The sequence below is a fragment of the Cebus imitator genome, unplaced genomic scaffold (genome assembly GCF_001604975.1).
Source record: "Cebus imitator isolate Cc_AM_T3 unplaced genomic scaffold, Cebus_imitator-1.0 Scaffold0, whole genome shotgun sequence".
Classification (NCBI taxonomy): domain Eukaryota; kingdom Metazoa; phylum Chordata; class Mammalia; order Primates; family Cebidae; genus Cebus; species Cebus imitator.
The window spans coordinates 1,793,207-1,812,405 of record NW_016107315.1 but is presented as its reverse complement, the minus strand read 5'-3'; the positions used below and the strand labels follow the sequence as shown (position 1 = coordinate 1,812,405).

At 57.6% G+C, this 19,199-nt stretch overlaps 1 protein-coding gene across 3 annotated transcripts in view; it reads left to right on the top strand.

Annotated features, from left to right (window-relative positions):
* The window catches only part of DNAH1 (dynein axonemal heavy chain 1), an 83,186-nt gene that overhangs the window by 59,591 nt on the left and 4,396 nt on the right, over positions 1 to 19,199 (top strand). For 2 of the 3 annotated variants that reach the window (XR_001829297.2, XM_017542528.2), the window contains exons 48-71: positions 1,746 to 1,924; positions 3,024 to 3,254; positions 4,771 to 4,967; positions 5,440 to 5,575; positions 6,536 to 6,744; positions 7,010 to 7,181; positions 7,923 to 8,114; positions 8,474 to 8,584; positions 9,294 to 9,479; positions 9,794 to 9,985; positions 11,609 to 11,776; positions 11,884 to 12,075; positions 12,276 to 12,407; positions 12,924 to 13,049; positions 14,083 to 14,202; positions 14,327 to 14,476; positions 14,591 to 14,751; positions 15,609 to 15,834; positions 15,961 to 16,156; positions 16,462 to 16,613; positions 17,929 to 18,125; positions 18,384 to 18,528; positions 18,788 to 18,946; positions 19,027 to 19,158. Coding sequence is in view for 2 of the 3 variants with exons in the window: in XM_017542528.2 (XP_017398017.1) it covers positions 1,746 to 1,924; positions 3,024 to 3,254; positions 4,771 to 4,967; positions 5,440 to 5,575; positions 6,536 to 6,744; positions 7,010 to 7,181; positions 7,923 to 8,114; positions 8,474 to 8,584; positions 9,294 to 9,479; positions 9,794 to 9,985; positions 11,609 to 11,776; positions 11,884 to 12,075; positions 12,276 to 12,407; positions 12,924 to 13,049; positions 14,083 to 14,202; positions 14,327 to 14,476; positions 14,591 to 14,751; positions 15,609 to 15,834; positions 15,961 to 16,156; positions 16,462 to 16,613; positions 17,929 to 18,125; positions 18,384 to 18,528; positions 18,788 to 18,946; positions 19,027 to 19,158 (4,061 nt within the window). In the remaining variant the exon portion in view is untranslated. The remainder of the gene's footprint in view (positions 1 to 1,745; positions 1,925 to 3,023; positions 3,255 to 4,770; positions 4,968 to 5,439; positions 5,576 to 6,535; positions 6,745 to 7,009; positions 7,182 to 7,922; positions 8,115 to 8,473; positions 8,585 to 9,293; positions 9,480 to 9,793; positions 9,986 to 11,608; positions 11,777 to 11,883; positions 12,076 to 12,275; positions 12,408 to 12,923; positions 13,050 to 14,082; positions 14,203 to 14,326; positions 14,477 to 14,590; positions 14,752 to 15,608; positions 15,835 to 15,960; positions 16,157 to 16,461; positions 16,614 to 17,928; positions 18,126 to 18,383; positions 18,529 to 18,787; positions 18,947 to 19,026; positions 19,159 to 19,199) is intronic. The other variant, XM_017542620.2, reaches the window with a different exon arrangement.

Here is a 19,199-nt window from a genome sequence, read left to right as displayed (position 1 = left end):
CGCTGAGAGTACTCTTGTCACCAGCAGTCTTGTGTGGCCAGATCAGTGCTCAGACCTTTTCCTCACCTTCCTGGGCATCCGTAGTGCCGGCAGGCAGATGACCCCTTCCTGCAGCAGGCTTCTCTCAGGCCTGCCCGGTCCCTGGTCTCCCATTCTCAGAGGGACTGGGGCTTGGTCTCCAGCCTCTTCTCCCTCCAACCACACTGCCTTCAGACAGTCCCATCCGCCTCTGATGGGGAAAAACCATCTTTGTGCTGGCAACTCCCAAGTCCATGTCCTAAGCCCAGCCGTGTCCCCTGAACGCCTGACTCCACACCTGTCCACAGGCCGTCTCAGGCTGAACCTGATAGATCCAACTCCTGAGTGCCCTGCACTCCTCATCTCAGGTGCTGGCAGCACCATCCTTCCAGGTGCTCCCAGCAAGACAGAGCCCTGGCGCTATCCTGCATCCCCCTTCCCTCACCCACAGCTCACCTGTCAGGAGGTCCCAGGGGCTCTCCCTTGAGAACCCATCCCAATCAGCCACTGCTCACCACCCCATTCTTGCCCACCTGGCCAGTGCTGCAGCCCCACTGTGGTGTCCAGGCGGCTGCCTTCACCTGCCTGAGGTCTATCCTCTGCTTGCGGCCGCAGGGACCCATGAAAACATCCCACCAGGCCACAGTCCTCCTCTCTCACCCATCTCATTCAGGCAAGAGCCCGGGCCCTGACAGTGGCAGGCAAAGCCATCTTCAGGCCCCCCACAGCCCTTTGATCTCACTGTCTCCCGCTCACTGCCTCATTGCTGGTCCTTAACCTGATGGGCCTGCCCCCACCTCCGGGCCTTTGCCCTGCTGTCCCCTCTTCCTGGAACAATTTTTCTCCAGTTATGTGCGAGCTTGCATCTCACTTCTCTGCTTGACTGGCCCCTTCCTCAGCGAGGCCTCCCCAAGTGCTCCTATAAAATCACCCCCAAGCCCAACTCTGGCCCTCCCCTGGCCCCTGTCCTGCTGCAGGGCTGCCCATAGCCCTTGCTGCCTGTTGGCTGTCTTCGTTACTTGCTGATAGCTCATTGTCACCCTTCCCCACAAGAAAGTCTGCTTGTTGAGGGTGACGAGTGTGTCAGTTTGGGTCACTCTGTGCTCAGTGCCTGTGTCAACAAAACAAACCCTCTCCTGCCCTTTCTTTCCATTTTTTCCACTTCACCAAGTTTCCACTGACAGAATTTGGGTTCCCAGCACAGAATTGGATAGTTTTCAAAGAACAGGCCAGTAGATGTGTGAGTGGTGAAAATACAGTCTGGGGGTAGCCAGCCCTGAAGTGGGTGGTGAGCCCTTAAGGTCAGCGAGCCCTCCAGGCCTCCCCCACTTAGGCATCCTGAGCCCTGTGTAGACCATGAAACCCTCTCCACATGTGGCTCAGAGGTGGAATGTTCAAGTCTGGGCACAGCCTCCACAGGACAAGGCAGTAATGGCCCCACTCAGCACTGACCCCATGAGGGCCCCCAATTCCTTGATGAGTCCCAGTGCTCCAACAGGCCATGTCAGTATAAAGATATAAGGGGGTGCAGAGTGGGAGATCCTTCATCTCCCCCAAGCTGGGGGCATCTGAATCGGGGCCAAAGGGTACATAGAATCCAAGCCTGCAGGCTGGGGGAGGCTCTTAGTGGGGGGCACAGCACAGCAAAGGCAAGGAGGTCAGGACCTGCAGAGGCTGCAGAGGGAGCTCCCTGCTGTGTGACCCAGGCCACTCTCCTATTCCCCCAGCCGGGGCCCCCCACATTGCCCACCTCACGGAGCCCCTTGTGGAAGCCACCATCACAGTGTATGCCACCATCACCTCTCAGCTGCTGCCCACTCCAGCCAAGTCCCACTACACCTTCAACCTGAGGGACCTCTCCAAGGTCTTCCAAGGCATGCTCATGGCTGACCCGGCCAAGGTCGAGGTGAGGACCGGGCAGGCACCCTCCCCAGTGCCTACACTGTCTTGTCATCCTCCCCAGCCCCATGGAGTCCAGGGCTTCCTGCTCAAACAGGTCCTGAGTGGGGCCTCCTGGCACAGGGGGGGTGCCAGGCCTTCCAGAGCTCAGCCTTGGTACAGCTGAGCCCAGTCTTGTGGGTTAAACCCATGTCAGGAGTGCTGAGTGAGATGGGGGTTGCACACGGGAGCCAAGGCAAGGTGAGGGAGAAGGGAGGCTTCCGGTGGGCCTGCATATGAGAACATGTGAGGCACAGGGAGCAGAGTGTCCTCTGGGAACCCAGAACAGTCAGGTGGAAGGAGGAGGAAGTGTAGCAGGGAACCAGGTGTCAGGGGCACTAGTAGAGGTGGGACCAGGTGCTAGGTGCAGTGGGCAGACCAGCATGGAGCTTACATTTATCCTGAGGGTGTAATGGGGAGCCGTGGGGGCAGGCGGGAGACAGACCTGCACTTAGGAATGAGACTGAGCAGTCAGTGTGTGTGGGGCCCACAGCTGAAGAGATGGGGTGAGCAGGACAGAAGCTGGCCCTCGCCTTATAACCACCCCTGTAGCCAACCAAGTCTACAGAAAAGACTGGGGGCTTCCACAGGGGAGTCCTGCCCCCCAGGGAGGTGCGGGGAAGCTGGGACAGAGGCGGCAGCAGAGATGGAGAGAGGGGCCAGGTTCAGAGGAGGTTTGTGGGTCATGTCAGTGTGGCCTGCTGAGTGGTTAGATTTGGGAAGGTGTTAGGAGCATCAAGCATCCCTCCTAGGCTTGGGGTGAGGGGAGCACAGGGGGCTAAAAGATGGAAGTGATGACTTTGAGATGCTTGCGACCAGCTAGCAGAGCCGGATGCCCACAGGGCACTTGGCCAGCTGGACTTGGAGCTGGGAATGAGGAGGCCCAGGTGGCACTGTGCCATCCATCCTATCCTCAGCTGGCCAGCAGTTGCACCTGCCAGCAGCCCCCGCACACGGTGGCTGGGGCATGGTGGGAGAGCCACGCCCACCCTCCCATGCCTGCTGCTTTGCGAGATGGCTGAGGGCCCGGGGACCAAGGACAGGCACCGATGCTGGGGCTACCGCAGGACAAAGTGCAGCTGCTGCGACTGTGGTATCACGAGGACTGCCGCGTGTTCCGCGACCGACTGGTGAATGAGGAGGACCGCAGATGGTTTGACCAGCTCCTCAAGCGCTGCATGGAGCAGTGGGAGGTGACCTTCAACCAGGTCTGCCCCTTCCAGCCCATCCTTTATGGGGACTTCATGTCACCAGGCTCCGATGTCAAGTCCTATGAACTCATCACCAGCGAGAGTAAGGTGAGGGGCCCAGGTAGGCGCCCTACCCCTGGTGAATTCCTCTTCAATCTGCCCCCTGGGTCCCAGGCCCCTGCAGTCACCACTAACACACCGCCACACTACACCCGGAGGGCCAGGACGTGGGGTAAGAAGGCCAGCTCCAGGAGACTCCTGGCATACTTGTGCTCTTTCTGGGTACCAGTTTCTTCGCCTGTCTCTGACGACCAGCCTGTGGTCCAGCTGAGACGGGCTGTAGACACAGGGGCAGTCATCCCTCCACAGGGGGCCAAGGGAGGGGCCTGGGGTCACGGGTCTCAGTCAGGACCCCAGGGAGGCAGGGAAGAGGACTGACTTGGTGGCCCGAGAGCTGCATGGCTGAAGCAGGCCTCCTGACAGTTTCCCTCCACATGCATCCTCTCCTAGTTACCAGAGCTCCCGCCAGGGACCCAGGGCCAGCATAGCTGGTGAGCTCCAAAAGGAGCAAGCAGGGCTCTGACCCGACTCTCAGGCCTCCATGTATCCCTGGGTCAGGCCTCGTGCAGGTGGACCTGGCTTCTTAAGGCCCAGTGTCCCCCCCATGCACAGGAGGAGCAGGGTATGCCATGGCGGGCAAGCTCCCCATCAGGGGAGGGAGGTACACGATGTTCTGATCAGCCGAGCCCATGGCTGGAGTTGCCCCAAAAGTGGCAGCAAGCAGGTTCCCACAAGGGACTGCCCCAAGCCATGACTAGATTGGACTGGTTGAGATTCCAAAGAAAGAAGCACTACATGCCATGGTAATCAGTCCTGAGCATTATTAGGGGAATCATACAGGGGAGAGCAGAGATGTTCTCGTAGCTCAGTATGTCTGTGATGAGGAGGTCATATGAGTTATGGCATTCACATGCGGGCTGAAGGAATTTGGGTGGGCTAGGGGCCAGCTTCTACATGTCTGACAACATGATTGATCCCTCAGTGGGTTTTGTGTGTGTGTGTGTGTGTGTGTGTGTGTGTATGTGTGTGTGTGTGTGTGTGTGACTGGGTCTTGCTCTGTCGCCCAGGCTGGAGGGCAGTGGCATGAACTTGACTCACTGCAGCCTCCACCTCATGCGTTCTATCAATCGTCCCACCTCAGCCTCCCCAGCAGCTGGGACCACAGGCACATGCCACCATGCCCAGCTAATTTTTATATTTTTTTGGTAGAGCTAGAGTTTCTCCATGTAGCCCAGGCTGGTCTTGAACTCCTGTGCTCCAGTGATCCTCACACCTTGGCTTCCCAAGTGCTGGGATTACAGGATTACTCGAAAGAGCCACTGCTCTAGGCCAGTCCCTCAGTGTTTTGAGCAACAACCTAAGCAAGTTTATCAGTGTCTGGGAATGTTCAGCTTGGGCTCAAGCCTACAGGAGAAACATGCAGCTGGCCGGGTCACAGAGCAGTCAAGGCACCCTGTGCTTCTCGGTCAGGACAGAAAAGAAGGCGGTAGGGTCAGGGAGGGGGAGTCAGGAGACCCTACAGTAAGAGAGACCTCACCTTCCCCACCCCTGCCTTGGTGCTCAGATGACGCAGGTGATCGAGGAGTACATGGAGGACTACAACCAGATCAACACGGCCAAGCTGAAGCTGGTCCTCTTCATGGATGCCATGAGCCACATCTGCCGCATCAGCCGTACCCTGCGCCAGGCGCTGGGCAATGCACTCCTGTTGGGCGTGGGTGGCAGTGGCCGCAGCTCCCTCACACGCCTCGCCTCGCACATGTGAGGACCTCTGGGGCGTGCTGGGCAGTGGATGGCTGGGGCTGGCTGGTCAGTTAGACCCATGCTTTTGCACAGTGGTGGAGGCAAGCCTGCAGCAGGCCTGGGCAGCCCACAAGCTTCTAGAAAGACTGGTAGCAGGACCTAGGCTCCAAGGAGAGGCAGCAGCAGTGCCCTGAAGTACCTTGGGGAGGGAAGTGTAGTGCGAGCATCTCAGAGGGATTACTAGGGGAAGGGGCCAAGGCCACTCTCAGAATCAGAGCTGGAAGGATGGAAGGTAAGGGTGTTAGGACTGAAGGAACAGCTTGGGCAAAGGTCTGGAGGCAAAAGAATAGGCTCAGGACCTACAGGGTCTGCAGGTCTGCCCAGGTGGGAGCAGGACTCCAGGTGATTGGGATAGGGTGTGTCTACCTGCCACCCTTCAGCGCCTGGCCCCAAGCCCCTGGCGTGCTTCAACTCAAACTTCTGCCTCTAGGGCTGAATATGAGTGCTTCCAGATTGAACTATCCAAGAACTACGGCATGTCTGAATGGCGAGAGGATGTCAAGAAGGTCCTGCTCAAGGCGGGCCTGCAGAACCTACCCATCACCTTCCTGTTCTCAGACACCCAGGTGCCACCGCTACAGCAGAGGGCAGGGCTCCAGGGGGACTGGACACAGCCCCATCTGAGCGTAGCACCCCGGAAGGTGGTCAGTCCTTCACGCCCAGATCACTGTCAGTCAGGGCAGATCTCAGGGGGACCACCAGGACCAGATAGGGCCACAGATGGGCAGGTTGAGAGCACAAGGCCAAACCCAACCTCTCAGAGCTAAGATGGAGCATAGATCATCACTCATTCCCCAAGGGTAAAGAAGGCCCTGGTAGCATAGCACCCCACTCACTGGCCAATGGTGTCCCACCTCAAGGACCACAGGACTTGTCCCCAAAGGGCTGGGGATCCATGGCTTCCCTGCTCCCCCTGGGGCTCCCTAGGCATGAGGCTTCTCCCTAGACCTCTGAGAGGTTGCCTGGGGTCACAAGACAGAACAGGCTTCAACCTGGCTGGTGGTCCAGGGTTGGGCCAAGGGGCCCAGCCTGAAGCCCCTGAATATGCCCCACCCTGGACCAAAGGCCCCTCTGCTCCCAGCCCTGTCCCAACCTCAGAGCTCCCTTCGAGACAGTCACTGTGTGAGGCAGGAAAGGAAGGATGCCCTCTAACACAAGCCAGGCTCAGGCTGGATGAGATGGGCAAGGACCTCTTTCTGCCCATGGCCATGATTTCCTCCTGTGAGTAAACTGAGGCATGGAGAGGGGCGAAGAGGAAGATGCCAAATCCCCCACTGAGGACCCAGGGTCCTGCCACAGCCCATTGGTTTTCAGAGCTTCTGGATGGGGGCGAGTCCCCACTGGATGCAAGTCCTAGACTATGGCTACAGGCTAGTCTCTGATGAGGTCACTTGTGTGAGCCCTGACTTCTCTGAGCCATAGTGGCACAGTCTGTCAAATGGAGCTGTTGTGAAGGTTCAATGAGACTGTCGTCACGGAGTCCAACATGCAGGGGCTTAGCTCCCCAACCCTTCACCCTTCCCCAGATCAAGAACGAATCCTTCCTGGAGGACATCAACAACGTCCTGAATTCTGGTGACATTCCCAACCTCTATAATGCGGATGAACAGGACCAGATCGTCAGTGCCATGCGGACCTATATCCAAGAGCAGGGCCTGCAGCCCACCAAGGCCAACCTCATGGCTGCCTACACTGGGCGCGTGCGCAGCAACATCCACATGGTGCTGTGCATGAGGTACAGTCAGGGGTCGCCGAGCTGTGCCGGGGAAGCGGAGGCGGGTGTGTGCAGGGGCTGGCCCCAGAGACACTGTATGCCTATGCACTGGGGCCCGAGATGAGGAGACGTGGCCTGCGCCTGGCCATCATGCCATCGGGCCCAGGCTGCTGTGCTGCTGTGTCCTGGCTGCCATGCCACAGGGCTGTGTAAAGGCCCTAGATCCTGGGCTCATGGGGGCGCTAGTCAGTGTCTCTGGACCTCATTTGGATTCCCGGCTTCCCAGCCCTATTGGAGAGGTCTTCCGAGCTCGTCTGAGGCAGTTTCCTTCCCTGGTCAACTGCTGTACCATCGACTGGTTTAATGAGTGGCCGGCAGAGGCCCTGAAGTCTGTGGCCACCATGTTCCTCAATGAGATCCCAGAACTGGAATCCTCCAATGAAGAAATCCAAGGACTGGTGGGTGTCTTGGTGAAGCTCAAGCCCTTGGGGAGAACTGTCTGGTTTGGGGCATGGGCTCAGGGTCACCAAGGTCTGGGTAAGAGTCCCAGGCTCACCACCAAGGGTAAGCTTTTGGTCAGGCAGTGTTGCCTGTCTAAGCCTCAGTTTCCTCATTTGTCAATGCGCAGTACCATAGGTCATCACAGTGACTAGGGTGCTAGGCACACAGCTGCACGGGTACTGTTTCCCTTATTCCCTGGGGGCCTCATGACGCTTTCTTCCAAGAACTCCAGAGACCACAGGTGGGGGTGTAGATTTGCCTGGTCCAACCTGAGACAGTGACAGTCCCAACATTTCCTTACCCAGCTGTGCTGAGGCCTTGGGCCCTCTCTCCCCCGAGATCCAGCCTCTGAAGCAGAAATACCTCAGGCCTCTCAGAGAGAGGCAGGGCATGGGGCTGTGACAAGAACACTGGGCCAGGAGCTGGGACAGAGCTGGGTCCAAGTTCAAAGCCAGCCCTGCCCTTGACAGCTGTGTGAACTTGAACTAACCCCTGGACTTCCCTGGGCCTGGGGTTTTTCACCTGCACAAAAGATGACCTCGACCTGGAAGTCGTAAGGCTCACAGAGTGAGTCTGCGAGACATGGAGGTTCCTGCCGTGGCCCCCTCCTCGGCCCAGGCTGCAGTGGTTGTGGGCACCCAGTCCCTGTCTTTGCTGGGGCCTCCACCAGGCCGGAACCTGTGGTCTCCCTCCCCCAGATCCAGGTCTGTGTGTACATCCACCAGTCAGTGTCCAAGAAGTGCACTGAGTACCTGGCAGAGCTGGCCCGTCACAACTATGTGACCCCCAAGAGCTACTTGGAGCTGCTTCATATTTTCTCCATCCTCATTGGGCAGAAGAAACTGGAGCTGAAAACTGCCAAGAACCGCATGAAGAGTGGCCTCGACAAGGTGGGTCCCAAGCAAGACCCTGTGGATGAGGCCAGCTGCCTGCGGACTGGTCACTCACACAGCCCTGACGCCAGGTGACACCACGCTCAGCCTTTCAAACCGCAGCCCACAATGTTGAAGTGGGTGGCTTCCTTCCTTGTCAAAAGAATAAAAGTTTCCAGTCAAGGGCCAGACCAAAGCAGGGCACCCCACAGATTCTTGGGGGACTGACACCCTTCCTCTGGGGTCGGCTGGGCAACCTGGGGCCACAGAAGCTGCTGGCCACAACCTCTCTCTCATGAATGAGGGCGGCCCAGCAGGCCCAGTGCGCTCTCTGTGCCCTGCCACACCTGTTTTTCTCTCTGTGCCCCAACCCCCAGCTGCTGCGCACTTCTGAGGACATAGCCAAGATGCAGGAGGAGCTGGAGATTATGCACCCCCTGCTGGAGGAGGCTGCCAAGGACACCATGCTCACCATGGAGCAGATCAAGGTTGGGGTACTCCCGGGCCCCTCCCTGATGCCCGACTCTGTCTGAGGAAGCTCGGCATCCCCACACAGGCGCAGGCTTGCTGGCTGCCTGGCCACTGCAAGTTGTCTGGCCTCCGAGTGCCCCAGCTTCCTCAGTCAGTAGCCATCTGTTAGTCATGGAATGTCTGCCCAGGAGCTCTTCTACACCAGGCACTGCACTGGGCAGGGGGTCAGCGAGAAGCAAGGCAGAGGAATCCAAATGATGCCAATAACCACAGCCCGGATTCTGCCCAGCACAGGGCCCCGCGTTGAAGGGCCTGATCCCCACGGCAGACTTTGCAGTTTATATATTCCTCGTGACAGCTTTCTGGCAGGAATAGTCAAGTGTCCTGCTCTGCAAAGTCAGTGCACTGCAAAATTTCCCAGCAGATAGAAAGAAGCTGGAGGAAAGGCAGGAGGAGGGTCTTTGTCTTTCATGAAGGTGCCTTAGGGGGCCCTGCCTGTGGGGCATTTATATCCAAACTTGTAAGTCCCCAAGCCACATGCCAGGCGCATGGTGAGCACTCAGGAAGTGAAAGGGGCTTCTGGTATTCCCAGACCTCTCTGGCCTGTCACAGTTAGTGGGCCTTTGGAGGACAGGGCACCCCAACGCTCATTTCCTTCCATCTGGGGAGACAGATTCAGAAGAGAAAAGGGAGGGAGGAGGACACGCCTGTGTCTCCCATCCCCAGGTAGATACGGCCATCGCCGAGGAGACTCGGAATTCAGTGCAGGCAGAGGAGATCAAAGCCAACGAGAAGGCCAAGAAGGCACAAGCTATTGCTGATGACGCCCAGAAGGACCTGGATGAGGCGTTGCCAGCCCTGGACGCGGCACTGGCCAGCCTGCGCAACCTCAACAAGAACGATGTAACTGAGGTGAGCAGCAGGGCATCTCCTGGCATTCCCTCTCATATGCCTGTCCTCAGGCCCTCCCTCTGCACATCCCCTGGGACCCAGCTGCCTGCCCCACCCTCCTCGCTCCAGTCCCCAGGGCCTAGGTAGGAGCATGGGTACCTGGGTGGGGGAGCAGGAGGAACTGAGGGCTGAGGCCAACCTCTGTGGATCTCTGGGTGTGCATGTGTCCTGTGGTAGTAGGGACTTGGTTGGTAGGGCCAACCTTTCTGGCAGGTTCCCTGTCCAGGGGTGCCCACTGAGTGTGGGTCTTCCCCACATGATGGCTGGTCCTGCAGGTACGTGCCATGCAGCGGCCACCCCCGGGCGTGAAGCTAGTAATAGAAGCTGTGTGTATCATGAAAGGCATCAAGCCCAAGAAAGTGCCTGGAGAGAAACCAGGCACCAAGGTGGACGACTACTGGGAGCCCGGCAAGGGGCTGCTGCAGGACCCGGGCCGCTTCCTCGAGAGCCTGTTCAAGTTTGACAAGGTGAGCATGCTGCACCCTGCCCGGGCGGCGAGTAAGGACAGAGCCCACCAGCAGGACAGTGAAGCTGGAGAGGAGTCTGCCCCCAACAACAGCATCTGCATGTGCAGGGCTCTCTGTCCCATCTCTCTCTGTCCATCTCCCCACCACCGTCACCACACAAGGCCCCAAGGGCCATGCAGATGGCTGGAATCAGAGCCTGGCCCCAAGGCGTTCTCAGTCTGGTAGGTGACAGACCCACCCACAGAAGAGTATTGAGGAAATTGGGACCTGGACAGGCTCCTGTGCCCCATAGGATGTCACCCATGGTCATTCCAAGGCTTCACAGCCTGCAGATTGTCTTTCATGCCCTCTCATCCCAGCAACCCCCAGGCCTTGGCCAAGACTTTCGCCATCTGCCCAGTCATCCCCTCTCTCCCTCAGCCTCAGCACTTGGGGCTCAGCTATCCAGTCTCTGGGTTTCTCTGTCCATCTGGGGCTATCAGTATTCTTGGGCATGTGCTCTCTCAGGGGCTGTGCCATGGCTAGGTAGCCTGGAGCTCATAGTCCCTTTGGGGGGGGGCTCCTCTATAGCCCAGAAATTAGCTAGGGGACAGCTGCCTATCCCACACAGGCCACCATCCACTGTGTGTCAGTATCAGGCCCTGGGCACATCCCACACCCATTTCAGTAGCATCTGGACCCCTTATGGGCTACTCCATCTCTCCTTCTCTCCCATCAGACAGGAAACTAGAGGCCCCACAGGCCCAATCAAGTCCCTCTGAGAGAAGCACCCAAGCCAAGAGTGCTCAAGCCAGTGCTTATGCTCCCCTGGGCCCAAGCTCTGAACTTTGGGAACTCATGAGCAATGCAAATACCTGGGCCTATTATGAACTACAGGGCTGGACTCTCCCTGGGTGGGACAAGAGCCCCAGGGCATAAGGTAGGCTCTTGAGGTTGAACATGAGCCTGGTTGGGCATCAGAACCACTCACTCATCTCAATATCTGTTGATGGTCTTGCTTTCAGGAAGTAGCCCTTGCCTTTAAATGAGCTTTTTTAATTTTTTTTTTTTTTTTTTTTTTGAAACAATGTCTTGCTCTGTCCCCCAGGCTGGAGTACAGTGGTGCGATCTTAGCTCACTGCAACCTCCACTTCCCGGGTTCAAATGATTCTCCTGCCTCAGCCTCTCGAGTAGTTGGGACTGCAGGTGCATGCCACCACGCCCAGCTAATTCTTTATATTTTGAGCAGAGATGGGGTTTCACCGTGTTAGCTAGGAAGGTCTCTATCTCCTGACCTCGTGATCCGCCCACCTCCGCCTCCCAAAGTGCTGGGATTACAGGCGTGAGCTACCACGCCCGGCCTCAAATGAGCTTTTAAGTGGAGCCTTCTGTATTATGAAATCTTGAAGCTGCCACAGTGTCCCAAGACCTCCCTAATAATATTATCTAAAATCCTGGGAACCGAAGTTTCCTTTCTGGCCAGGCTTTCTGGGCTATGTTGTTCCTTCAGGAGAAATAATCTATACTGAGGCCTGCACAGGGCATAAAAGCCAGGGTGTCCCTCAGCAGGCCCCACCTGTGGCAGAGCCCCTCCCCTGTCACCCTTGAGAAGCAGCCTCTTAAGGCCCAGGCTTCCCACCTCAGGACAACATTGGGGACGTGGTGATCAAAGCCATCCAGCCGTACATTGATAATGAAGAGTTCCAGCCAGCCGCCATTGCCAAGGTGTCCAAGGCTTGCACCTCCATCTGCCAGTGGGTGCGCGCCATGCACAAGTACCACTTCGTGGCCAAAGCCGTGGAGCCCAAGCGGGTGAGGGCTGAGTGGAGCTGGTGGGGGTGGGGGTGGGGGTGGGGGTGGGGGTGGGCTCCCTTCCCGGCGGTACTCAGTGAGCAAGCCCTGTGTCCTCCACCCTGCAGCAAGCCCTGCGGGAGGCCCAGGAAGACCTGGAGGTGACGCAGCGGATCCTGGATGAGGCAAAGCAGCGCCTTTGTGAGGTGGAGGATGGCATCGCCACAATGCAGGCCAAGTACCGGGAATGCATCGCCAAGAAGGAGGAGCTGGAGCTGAAGTGTGAGCAGTGTGGGCAGCGGCTGGGCCGCGCTGGCAAGGTGCGAACCCTCCTCCCGCAAGGGCTTCAGCTGTGCCTGGCCCAGACAGGGGCCAGAAGGGACCAGGGTGTCGGGAGGGGGGACCTGGGGTGGCTGTCCACACCCCTTCCCTGGCAACCCCAGGTGTTACAGTGGGCAGGGCCAGCCCCAGGCTCCCAGCCCAGCCTCCCAGAGCCCATCCCACGTGGCTGCCCCTCCAGCTCATCAACGGGCTGTCGGATGAGAAGGTGCGCTGGCAGGAGACGGTGGAGAACCTACAGTACATGCTCAACAACATCTCCGGCGATGTCCTGGTAGCTGCTGGCTTTGTGGCCTACCTGGGCCCCTTCACGGTAAGGAGTCCCCACCTCTGTCTCTAAACAACCTCGCCTTCCCAAAGATGCCCTTCTTCCTTGAGGCCTCGCCTCCATGACAGGCAGCCTACGGGTGACTCTTCCCTCACTCAGCCATTCAACAAGCACTTCTCAGGCACATTCTCTGAGCCAGGCGCTGTAGACCTGGGGATACAGCAGTGTACAAAACAGGCAGAAAAGCCATCTAGTGGGAACATAGAAGAGCTCACATTTCTACACTTGCTGCATGCGAGGCACCGTTCTAAACACGCCATCTGTGTCCCATTTAATCCTCATAGCCGCCATTTTAGTCGGGCATCATTAGCATTGCTCGTTTCACAGATGAAGGCTGTTTGTGGAGGCCAAGGAAATCACCCAAAGTGGGATTAAAATGCAGGTGTCTGGCTCCGTGTCTGACTCAGATCTCTGCAACTGCCCAGCACTGCGGTGTAGTGGGAGTTGGGAGGTCTCTGTGGGTGTGATGGTGGGATGGTCCTGAGTCCGGCATCTCCCCAGGGCCAGTACCGCACGGTGCTCTACGACAGCTGGGTCAAGCAGCTCAAGAGCCACAATGTCCCGCACACCTCCGAGCCCACACTAATCGGGACGCTGGGAAACCCTGTGAAGATCCGCTCATGGCAGGTGCCCACCCCAGGGACAAGAGTGCCCAGGCAGGGCCTATGGCATGGTCCAGGCAGAGCCAAAAGCCTTCTGCTTCCCTCCTACCCTGCTTTCTGGGGCCTGGCTCGGAGCTGCCTCTGCCGAGCCCTGTTGGACGCAGCAAGCGGGTGGTGGGTAGGAGAGGAAGAGAAAGCTGGGCTGAGTGTGGCACAGACGTTAGCTAAATGTGGGGAGAGGGATTAGGGGTACTTTCAAGAGCGTGGGGTGGAGGTTGAGAAGCAGTGTCCAGAGTGAGGGTTTAGAAGGGTTGTCTGGCCGGATGCAGTAGCTCACGCCTATAATCCCAGCACTTTGAGAGGCCTTAGCAGGTGGATTGCTTAAGCCCAGAAGTTCAACGCTAGCTTGGGCAACTTAGCAAAACCCCATCTCTACTAAAAATTTAAAAATTAGCCAGGCATGGCGGTGCATGCCTGTAGTCCCAGCTACTTGGGAGGCAGAGGTGGGAGGACCACCTGAATACAGGAGGTAGAGGCTGCAGTAAGCCAAAATCATGCCATTGCCAAAAAAAGAAAAGTAAGGTTTTCTAAAGGAAGAATCTGAGCAAGACTCCAAAGGGCAAGGAGAGTTGGTAAAGAGAGAATGAAGAGGCTGTAGGCAGAGGCCAGGTGTGGGCAGAGGCCAGGAGGGTCAGCGAGGTATGGGCTCCATGAAGACGGTCTCACCAAGTGAGCGCTAGGTAGGCAAGAGGACAGAAAGGTGAAAGAGGACCTTTCTGTCTGCGGGTTTCTTTTTTTCATCTGGGGCCATCAGTGTCCTTGGGTGTGTACTGTCTCAGGGGCTGTGCCATGGTTAGGTAGCCAGCTCAGGAGCAGGGAGAGGCAGGAGTCCTGGGGGTGAGGCCTTGCCCACATTGTCACCTGCCCCCAGCCTCCAAGGGGATGCAGTAAGGAGAGGAAAGTCCATAGCCAAAGCACAAGGCCAGGAGAGGCTGACGCCCCCAGTGACCATCCTTGCAAGAAAGCCCTGACCCAGTCCAGTGCCTGCGTCTCCACAGATTGCTGGCCTCCCCAACGACACACTGTCAGTGGAGAACGGGGTCATCAACCAGTTCTCCCAGCGCTGGACTCACTTCATTGACCCTCAGAGCCAGGCCAACAAGTGGATCAAGAACATGGTGAGCCCACCCACCAGGCACCACCACCCCAACCCAGCCAGGCATAGCAGGGGCAGTGGTGAGCGGTAGAGCCTCAGGCTGGCTCTCAGTCCCTACAGCCCTCCCTTTCCCCATTCCCTTGCAGGAGAAGGACAATGGGCTGGATGTGTTCAAGCTGAGCGACCGCGACTTTCTGCGCAGCATGGAGAATGCCATCCGCTTTGGCAAGCCATGTCTCCTGGAGAACGTGGGCGAGGAGCTGGACCCGGCCCTGGAGCCCGTGCTGCTGAAGCAGGTGGGTCTGCAGTGGTGACAGTAGGGTGGCTGTAGGCCTGGTCAGGGCAGTGCCCTTCCCCTGCCCCACTGGTGATGCTCAGTCCACAGCACCCACTGGTCCCACCTGCCACAGACATATAAGCAGCAGGGGAACACGGTGCTGAAGCTGGGGGACACGGTGATCCCCTACCATGAGGACTTCAGGATGTACATCACCACCAAGCTGCCCAACCCACACTACACACCCGAGATCTCCACCAAACTCACCCTCATCAACTTCACCCTGTCGCCCAGGTAAGCCCCTGCCTCTGGGGACCCCCACACATCAGCTCTGCTTCTGCCTGCCAAGCTGTCCCTCTCCCAGCCCTAGGCTGGGACTCAGTGGGGCTTTCCCCCACTCAAAGTCTTTGCCAGTTTCCCCCCCAGGCACTCACATTCCAAGTCTTTCTAGCCCCTCCACTAGCTTCTCCTACCTGCCACTGTTTCCACCTAAGAACCTTCATCCCACCTCATCCAGATCCCTGGTCAGGGTCCCCAGCCTCCGTGTCTAGTACTAGCCTCACCTCCTCCAGGGACCCCTTCTCTCCTGCTGAGCCCTTGCCGGGCTCTGTGCCCTCATCCTCAGAGCTGCCCCAGAACCCTGAGGTGAGCACACTCTGGCTCCCTGAACCCAAGTGTCCTGCTTCCTATCCTTGCTGTCACGAGTCCAGGCACTGTGGTTTTTGCTGGCCTTCCATAAACAGACCACAGCCCACAGGCCTGCTTTGTGCGAAGGCCTCCATTTCAGTGGTCAGTGTAAACTTCTCCACAAAGCAGGGGATGAAAACATCCTGTCTCTGTGTATCACCCACAGCCCCCTCCTGCCAAGGAGGTATTGTCCGGAGACCCCAGCAGCTCACATATTCAGCTTGTCAGCCCCTTCTAGGATTCCAGGCTGCCACCCAAGGGCTCACTGAGAACTGGTGTCTTCGAAGGCAGGCTCTGCACTAGCCCTGCAGCCTGAGATGGAGGCTAGGCCTCCTAGGCCAACACTGGCAAGGATGCTGGGCTCTTGGAGCCGCAGAAGCACAGATGGATAGGTGAGCAAGTTCACGGCTGGTCCTCCAGGGCCCACCAGGTATTATAGACTTGTTGTCCCCTGCCCCCGACAGTGGCCTAGAGGACCAGCTACTGGGCCAGGTAGTGGCAGAGGAGCGACCTGACCTGGAGGAGGCCAAGAACCAGCTGATTATCAGTAATGCCAAGATGCGCCACGAGCTGAAGGACATTGAGGACCAGATCCTGTACCGGCTCAGTTCCTCCGAGGGCAACCCTGTAGATGACGTGGAACTCATCAAGGTTCTGGAAGCCTCTAAGATGAAGGCCGCTGAGATCCAGGTCAGCACTGTCTGCCCACCCACCTGCCCTGGGTCTGCCCCGGGCCTGCAACCACCTCTCCCTGCCTGCCCCCCAAGCCCTCTGCCTTCTGCTCTTTGACCCCTCCCCGACCCATGGCACCCACAGGCCAAGGTCAGGATTGCAGAGCAGACGGAGAAGGACATTGACCTGACCCGCATGGAGTACATACCCGTGGCCGTCCGTACCCAGATCCTCTTTTTCTGTGTGTCTGACCTGGCCAACGTGGACCCAATGTACCAGTACTCCCTCGAGTGGTTTCTCAACATCTTCCTCTCGGGCATCGCCAACTCAGAGAGAGCAGGTAGCGCCAGGACGCCAGGCTGCTACCCTGCACAGAGATGACCCATATGGACACATTTCCACTGTGGGGCACACACAAACTCAACTGTGTTCACTGGCATGCCCTCTCCTATTAGACTCACAATACATAAGAACGCACACAGCACTCCCTACCCTCCTCCCCGCCCCTTCACTGGGAACACCAAGTGCCCCAAAGGGAGACCCAGGCTGCCCCTAGGCTGCTCGGGAGACTGTCTAGGCTGGGCTGGACTCCGGGGCTCTTCCTTCCTCTCACCTCTCCGCACGCCATCACTTCTCCACTCACAGACAACCTGAAGAAGCGCATCTCCAACATCAACCGCTACCTGACCTACAGCCTCTACAGCAACGTCTGTCGCAGCCTTTTTGAGAAGCATAAGCTGATGTTTGCCTTCCTGCTGTGTGTTCGCATCATGATGAACGAGGGCAAAATCAACCAGGTGCTGGCAGAGACACCCAGGACAGACATCCTGAGGGGTGGCCCTGTGCAGGGCCTGAGAACAGGGCGGAAGGAAAGAGAAAGCCAGGCATGAGGGCACCGCAAGAGCAAAGGGGCAGAGGAAACAATTCCTTGATTAAAAACAGCTAGGGCCGGGTGTGGTGGCTCCCACCTGTAATCCCAGCACTTTGGGAGGCCGAGGCGAGCAGATCACGAGGTCAGGAGATCGAGACCATCCTGGCCAACATGGTGAAACCCCATCTCTACTAAAAACACAAAAACATTAGTTGGGCGTGGTGGCACACATGACTGTAGTCCCAGCTACTCAGGAGACTGAGGCAGGAAAATTGCTTAAACCCAGGAGTTGGAAATTGCAGTGAGCCAAGATCATGCCACTGCGATACAGCCTGGGCAACAGTGCAAGACTCCGTCTCAAAAAAAAAAAAAAAAAAAAAAAAAAAAAAAAAAAAAAAAAAAAAAAAAAAAAAAAAAAGGCCAGGGCCAGGCAAAGTGACTCAACCTGTAATCCCAGCACTTTGGGAGGCCAAGGCGGGTGGATCACTTGAGGCCAGGAGTTCAAGACCACCCTGGTCTCTACTAAAAATACAAAACTTAGCTGGGTGTGGTGGTGCATGCCTATAATCCCAGCTACTCAGGAGGCTGAGGCAGGAAAATCACTTTAACCCAGAAGATGGAGGTTGCAGTGAGTGAGATGGCGCCACTGCACTCCAGTCTGAAAGACAGAGTGAGACTCTGTCTCAAAATAAATAAATAAAACAGCCAGAAGACCCTGGGTTAATTGTGGTCCAACCAATGTCTCGAGGCCCAAGAAGGCCAATGCTGTGAGCACAGGCCTTCTCAATCCTTTAGTGTGCTGGTGAGCATGAAGACTGTCCCCAGGGACAGACTGCCCTGAGCCTGCCACACCTGCTTGGCTCACGCTCTCAGGAAGCCCCACGCATTTTGTGGTGCAGTGGAAAGCCCTGCTGAGACAGTGAGAGTGACAGCCACCACTGCCGGAGCCCTAGACGGTGCCTGGCACAGGGCTCTGGCCTGGGAAGCAGTCAGCCTTCTGATTCTTTCTACTCTCAGATGAGAAGGCAGACGCTCAGAGAAGTCAAATCTCTTGCTCTAAGGTCACACAGCCAGGAAAGGCAGGGTGGGAATACTAACCCAGACCTGTTCAACTACCACCCCCAAGGGAGACTCAGTTTCTCCAGGTGAGGGGAGTATGAGAGGCACTACTGGGTGGGGGTGCCCAGAGGAGGAGGAGCTGGCCAGGGCCTGGGCACCAGCCTCCTCTTGTCTCCTGGCAGAGTGAGTGGCGCTACCTCCTGTCTGGGGGCTCCATCCAGATTGTGACTGAGAATCCAGCACCCGACTGGCTGTCAGACCGGGCCTGGCGAGACATCCTAGCACTCTCGAACCTGGCAACCTTTTCCTCCTTCTCTTCCGACTTTGTGAAGCACCTCTCAGAATTCCGAGTCATCTTCGACAGCCTTGAGCCCCACCGGTTAGCTGGGCCCCAGAATATGGCAGGATGAGCACATCAAGGGGAAGAGCCCCTAGGAAATGAGGGGCTAAAGCCCCCTAGAGCCCCTTCTCTAAGGAGCCATCCAGGGCTTCCCCGTGGCTGTGGACACATCTATGTGCCTCCAGTGTCACATCCCTGGGATAGCCCACTCTCCCCTGTCCAGCTGGCAGAATCCCTAGGATCACCAGTCTCCTTCCAACAGACTGGCTCTCAGTGAGGTATGGACCACTGTTGCAGGGAGCCTTTGCCTGGCATCTGGGACCAGTACCTAGATCAGTTCCAGAAGCTCCTAGTCCTCCGATGCCTGCGTGGGGACAAGGTTACCAATGCCATGCAGGACTTTGTGGCCACCAACCTGGAGCCACGCTTCATTGAGCCCCAGGCAAGTGCTGGCACCCTGGCAGGACTGGCACCTTGGGGTCGTCCCCGTCCCGGGTCCCAGAGCCCTGGCTGCACCTGAATAGACTACTTTGCAGCCTTGGCTAGGTCAGGACCTCTCCTTGCTCCCTAAAGGCTCTGAGAGGTTCTAGCCCCCACCAGAAAGCCCATCAGGGACCACTCTGAGAACCTCAGATCCGCCTCCCTTGCCCTGATCGCTCTGCAGCCCCAGGTGGTCTCAGCATCTCTCCCTGCCCTTGCAGACAGCCAACCTGTCAGTGGTGTTCAAAGACTCCAACTCTACCACACCCCTCATCTTTGTGCTGTCACCTGGCACAGACCCTGCTGCCGACCTCTACAAGTTTGCTGATGAAATGAAGTTCTCCAAAAAGCTCTCTGCCATCTCCCTGGGCCAGGGACAGGTGAGGGCTAGGCAGGGAGGAAGGGAGTGGGCTGGGGTTGGGCCAGCTGGCCCCATTGCTCAGTGTTCCTGCTCCTGCAGGGCCCTCGGGCGGAAGCCATGATGCGTAGCTCCATAGAGAGGGGCAAGTGGGTCTTCTTCCAGAACTGCCACCTGGCACCAAGTTGGATGCCAGCCCTGGAACACCTCATCGAGCACATCAACCCAGATAAGGTGTGCTGCCCTGCCCATCACAGACCCACTGAGGCCTCCTC